Raw genomic sequence first — 5,808 nt, forward strand, 5'->3', positions numbered from 1 at the left:
GCATATATTAGCAACTTTTGACAAAAATTTATCATGGTTTATATGGGTGCCGAATTCCTCCAGAAGGGGCAGTATTCAGGGCTAGCCCCAACAGGTTTAATGAGAGAGATCATCTGAACAGATAAGAACAAAATATGATCTGAGAGTCATAATGCTATTGGGAAACTCCTCCCAAAGCATGTGCAGAGTGAGAATGTTCCGACTAATCTTTAATGCATATTTTATTGTAGATTAGAATATTAGGTCAAGACAACACAAAATATTTAAATCAATATACACTTTTTACACTTCTGTCTCTCCAGTTCTGAACACCCTGGACGGTGAATTCAAGGGAAAGTACTACCCCCTGAATAAGATGACCAATGCCGAGCAGGAGCAGCTTATCGCTGACCATTTCTTGTTTGACAAGCCCGTCTCCCCACTGCTGCTGGGCGCTGGTATAGCCCCTGACTGGCCCGATGCAAGAGGAATCTGGTACGCACCCAGAACACAGACCCATACCAATAGTCAACCAAAACAATACTGTATTGTACTGTACAGAATATCCCACAATGTATCATGGTGATGTATCATGTGAAACCTCATCCCTCCTTTCTGAAGGCATAACGATGCCAAGAGCTTCTTTGTCTGGATGAATGAGGTTCACCTGCGTGTCATCTCCGTGGAGAAGTGCGACAATATGAAGGAGGTCTTCAGACGCTTCTGCGTTGGTCTGAGAAGGGTATGTACTGGTACTCAAACCATTTTGACATGGCACAAAACCACCCCTAACACAATGGAAGCGCAGGGACACAATTATAAGAATATTAATTTAGGTTAACCCAGAACTAAAGTCTTGCGTAACTGGTCCGATGCTCAATTAAGATTTCGGTCCAGGGATAGTACACTTTCTTTTTTTTCTTTTTAAAATTCGCCTAAATGACATACCCAAATCTAACTGCCTGTAGCTCAGGCCCTGAAGCAAGGATATGCATATTCTTGGTATCATTTGAAAGGAAACACTTTGAAGTTTGTGGAAATGTGAATTGAATGTAGGAGAATATAACACAATAGATCTGGTAGTAGAAAATACAAAGAAAAAAACAACTGTTTTTTGCTACCTGAAAAAACAGAAAGGTCAATGTTCCAGCCATCACTCTGGTTGTAATTCCGATTATGTCCACAAGATGACAGCAGTGTATGTGCAAAGTTTCAGACGGATAACTTGAACTATGAGTGAACTACATGACATTTAGTGTGAAGTCACCCAGGTACATTTGGGCAAATTGTGAAGGAGACATTTGCATTCATATTAAATTTTTCTGCAAGAATATCATCAAATCTCTATACTTGGACTTTAATTGAGCTTTTCCAGTATTAGTAGTCATATTATAAGTTCAACATTTGCAAAACAACCAGTTTTCATAACTTCATAACTGAATATTCTTAGAATTTTTGGCCTAAAGGAAAAGGCATGCTGCCGTACAAGGTTAGTAGCTACATTTTACAACAGATACATGGTTTCCGGATACTCCCGTAAAGCCCTGATCATTGGCTATCTAGCTAGCTTTGACCCGATTGGAGTTGTTCAAGTGAAGACCGCCCACGTCATCGGTGTGCCATGAAGGCATCGCTCTCTGACCAAATATGGTGCCATATAGGATATACTACACCCCTAATGATATGGTGAAATCTGGTTACGTTCTAGGATCTCTGAGGAATACATACTAATGTGATTTGACTGGTTGAAACAACGTTAAGGGTTAGATTTTCACAGATTCCTTTCTTTGCAAATTGAACGAGTGGAAATACAAAATCGATCGTGCATGCTATATGGACCATTTTAGGATATAAAAAAATGATTTTATCTAACAAAACGACACTTCATGTTATCTCTGGGACCCTTTGGATGAAAAATCAGAGCAAGACTTCAAAATGTAAGTGCACATTTCACTTTCAGAGGTGAATTTATCAAACCTATCGCGGTGAAAGAAGTGTTTTGTTGTTAGAAGTTCTCCTCAAACAATAGTATGGCATTTTGTTCCGCAGTAATAGCTCTTGTAAATTGGACAGTGCAGTTATATTAACAAGAAGCTTTCAGCCGATATAAGACACTTATATGTACCAATATTTGTTGTTTCTCAAAAAATCTGCGATCGTGACAAGGTGTATGATTTGAAACTGTCCCGTTGACGGGACGCCTATCCTTAAGAAGAAGAAGAAGTGATAGAACAAGGATCGGAACCAGAACAAAGAGCTCAACCCCTCGCTCTTTTCAAGTTACAGGCAATTCGATGTGCCAAATGTCCCCTCCCCTTTCGGAATTCGAAAGACTCTAACACCGGTGAAATCATGATTTGTTCAAAGCACCGGAACTAATGCTGCTTGTTATCTCACACATCCCGTTGTATCATGGCAGATCAACACTACTACTACCACTACCACCAGGCTGCGTCTGCAGAAGCGTGGCACAGGTACACACACACACACAACAAAAAACATCCAGAGCAGCTGCTGATATATTCAACTCTAAATCGTCACAGATCACAACAGTCTTCCCTTTTACCACACAACAAGTAAAATCAAATCAAATCAAATCAAATGTATTTATATAGCCCTTCGTACATCAGCTGATATCTCAAAGTGCTGTACAGAAACCCAGCCTAAAACCCCAAACAGCAAACAATGCAGGTGTAAAAGCACGGTGGCTAGGAAAAACTCCCTAGAAAGGCCAAAACCTAGGAAGAAACCTAGAGAGGAACCAGGCTATGTGGGGTGGCCAGTCCTCTTCTGGCTGTGCCGGGTAGAGATTATAACAGAACATGACCAAGATGTTCAAATGTTCATAAATGACCAGCATGGTCGAATAATAATAAGGCAGAACAGTTGAAACTGGAGCAGCAGCACAGTCAGGTGGACTGGGGACAGCAAGGAGTCATCATGTCAGGTAGTCCTGGGGCACGGTCCTAGGGCTCAGGTCCTCCGAGAGAGAGAGAAAGAAAGAGAGAATTAGAGAGAGCATATGTGGGGTGGCCAGTCCTCTTCTGGCTGTGCCGGGTGGAGATTATAACAGAACGTGGCCAAGATGTTCAAATGTTCATAAATGACCAGCATGGTTGAATAATAGTAAGGCAGAACAGTTGAAACTGGAGCAGCAGCATGGCCAGGTGGACTGGGGACAGCAAGGAGTCATCATGTCAGGTAGTCCTGGGACATGGTCCTAGGGCCCAGGCCAGTTGAAACTGGAGCAGCAGCATGGCCAGGTGGACTGGGGACAGCAAGGAGTCATCATGTCAGGTAGTCCTGGGGCATGGTCCTAGGGCTCAGGTCCTCCGAGAGAGAGAAAGAAAGAGAGAAGGAGAGAATTAGAGAACGCACACTTAGATTCACACAGGACACTGAATAGGACAGGAGAAGTACTCCAGATATAACAAACTGACCCTAGCCCCCGACACATAAACTAATGCAGCATAAATACTGGAGGCTGAGACAGGAGGGGTCAGGAGACACTGTGGCCCCATCCGAGGACACCCCGGACAGGGCCAAACAGGAAGGATATAACCCCACCCACTTTGCCAAAGCACAGCCCCCACACCACTAGAGGGATATCTTCAACCACCAACTTACCATCCTGAGACAAGGCCGAGTATAGCCCACAAAGATCTCCGCCACGGCACAACCCAAGGGGGGCGCCAACCCAGACAGGCCGACCACAACAGTGAATCAACCCACCCAGGTGACGCACCCCCCAGGGACGGCATGAGAGAGCCCCAGTAAGCCAGTGACTCAGCCCCGTAACAGGGTAGAGGCAGAGAATCCCAGTGGAAAGAGGGGAATCGGCCAGGCAGAGACAGCAAGGGCGGTTCGTTGCTCCAGAGCCTTCCGTTCACCTTCCCACTCCTGGGCCAGACTACACTCAATCATATGACCCACTGAAGAGATGAGTCTTCAGTAAAGACTTAAAGGTTGAGACCGAGTTTGCGTCTCTGACATGGGTAGGCAGACCGTTCCATAAAAATGGAGCTCTATAGGAGAAAGCCCTGCCTCCAGCTGTTTGCTTAGAAATTCTAGGGACAATTAGGAGGCCTGCGTCTTGTGACCGTAGCGTACGTGTAGGTATGTACGGCAGGACCAAATCAGAGAGATAGGTAGGAGCAAGCCCATGTAATGCTTTGTAGGTTAGCAGTAAAACCTTGAAATCAGCCCTTGCTTTGACAGGAAGCCAGTGTAGAGAGGCTAGCACTGGAGTAATATGATCACATTTTTTGGTTCTAGTCAGGATTCTAGCAGCCGTATTCAGCACTAACTGAAGTTTATTTAGTGCTTTATCCGGGTAGCCGGAAAATAGAGCATTGCAGTAGTCTAACCTAGAAGTGACAAAAGCATGGATTAATTTTTCTGCATCATTTTTGGACAGAAAGTTTCTGATTCTGTAAAAAGGAACAGAAATTAAAATAAGCAAAAGCTATTAAGAAATAGCCAGGGAAATGTATGGAGTAAAAAGTACATTATTTTCTTTAGGAATGTAGTGAAGTTAAAGTAAATGTTGGCAAAAATATAAATAGTGAAGTACAGATAACCCCAAAAACTACTTAGGTATTACTTAGTATTTTTACTTAAAAGTACTTTACACCACTGATTTTTGGGACATTTGGATAATTTACAGTATGAGTAATTTTGCAGAGATTGTCTGAGACATACACTTAAACCCGCTTCTCTCTCCCTTTTCCCTGCTCTCTACAGATGGCGTGGACACTGCCTCCGTGGGTGGAGTGTTCGACATCTCCAACGCATGGCGCTAGGAATCAAGCGGTACAATGACGCCAACCAACCTGCGTGTAGTGGAGATATTTTTCTTCTTTCATTCTGCCTCTTCTCTCTCTCTCCTTTGTCGTTCTTCTGTTTTTTACTTTCATTTTCTTCCTTATGCCAATCTTTTCCACTTCTTTCCTGTTCAGTCGGAAACATCCTGGTATCCGCCTCCACCAAAGTTGGGTTTACCTGACAGACGTGAACATTACATTGGTTGTAAAAAGTTATAATTGAAAGTTATCATTGAAACTGTGGTCCAATAAACCTATTACCATGAACCAATACAGATGTCGATGTAGTTTGGTCTTTCTTGGTCATGCACTCAAGGTAAGAGCATAACAAGTGTTAAATCAACTTGAAGTTTACACTGTTCTTATATTGTCCCACACTACACTAGCTTTCTAACCATTTCAGTTTGTTGCTCTGTGAATAGTTGAAATTTAACATATACTAACACTGCTTGTTGGATTTACACTTCACTGGCGTCAAGTGTTAAAATTAAACTCCATCAGAATAAATTTGAACTTTAATAGTGACTACATTTGAACAGTATAGTGTAAACATGAATTGTTACACAAAATCAGCTCTGTGTAAATGTTTGGCCACTAATAGAGTAGACTACCTTTTACCACAGTAAGGTGTAGACTATACCAGTGGTGTAAGTACTTTGAAGCAAAAAATACTTTAAAGTACTACTTAAGTTGTTTTTTGGGGGTATATGTACTTTATTTGACTATTTATATTTTTTTACAACTTTTACTTTTACTCCACTACCTTCCTAAAAAAGAATGTACTTTTTACTCCCATACATTTTCCCTGACACCCAAAAGTACTCATTACATTTTGAATGCTTACAGGGGTGGGCAACTCCAGTCCTCGGGGAGGCCTCAGCAGGACAGGAAAATTGTCAAATTCACAAACTTATCAAGAGAACATCCCTGGTCATCCCTACTGCCTCTGATCTGACGTACTCACGAAACACCAATACTTTGTAAATGATGTCAGTGTTGGAGTGTG

General features: G+C 42.4%; 1 protein-coding gene across 1 annotated transcript; it reads left to right on the top strand.

The window, feature by feature from the left end:
- The first annotated feature begins 283 nt into the window (after positions 1-283).
- Positions 284-5,077, top strand: LOC135573592 (creatine kinase M-type-like). Its single transcript, XM_065022857.1, has 3 exons — positions 284-474; positions 601-721; positions 4,723-5,077. Exons 1-3 carry the CDS (start codon positions 356-358, stop codon positions 4,798-4,800), a joined length of 318 nt encoding a protein of 105 aa, XP_064878929.1. The 5' UTR covers positions 284-355; the 3' UTR covers positions 4,801-5,077.
- The last annotated feature ends 731 nt before the right edge of the window (positions 5,078-5,808 follow it).

This window comes from Oncorhynchus nerka, linkage group LG10, assembly GCF_034236695.1.
Source record: "Oncorhynchus nerka isolate Pitt River linkage group LG10, Oner_Uvic_2.0, whole genome shotgun sequence".
In the NCBI taxonomy this organism is placed as follows: Eukaryota; Metazoa; Chordata; class Actinopteri; order Salmoniformes; family Salmonidae; genus Oncorhynchus; species Oncorhynchus nerka.

Coding starts and splice junctions, on each gene's coding strand:
- LOC135573592 (XM_065022857.1), top strand. CDS start 356: ATGACCAATGCCGAGCAGGAGCAGCTTATCGCTGACCATTTCTTGTTT. Junction 475..600: donor CCCGATGCAAGAGGAATCTG/GTACGCACCCAG, acceptor TCCTTTCTGAAG/GCATAACGATGCCAAGAGCT. Junction 722..4,722: donor TCTGCGTTGGTCTGAGAAGG/GTATGTACTGGT, acceptor TGCTCTCTACAG/ATGGCGTGGACACTGCCTCC.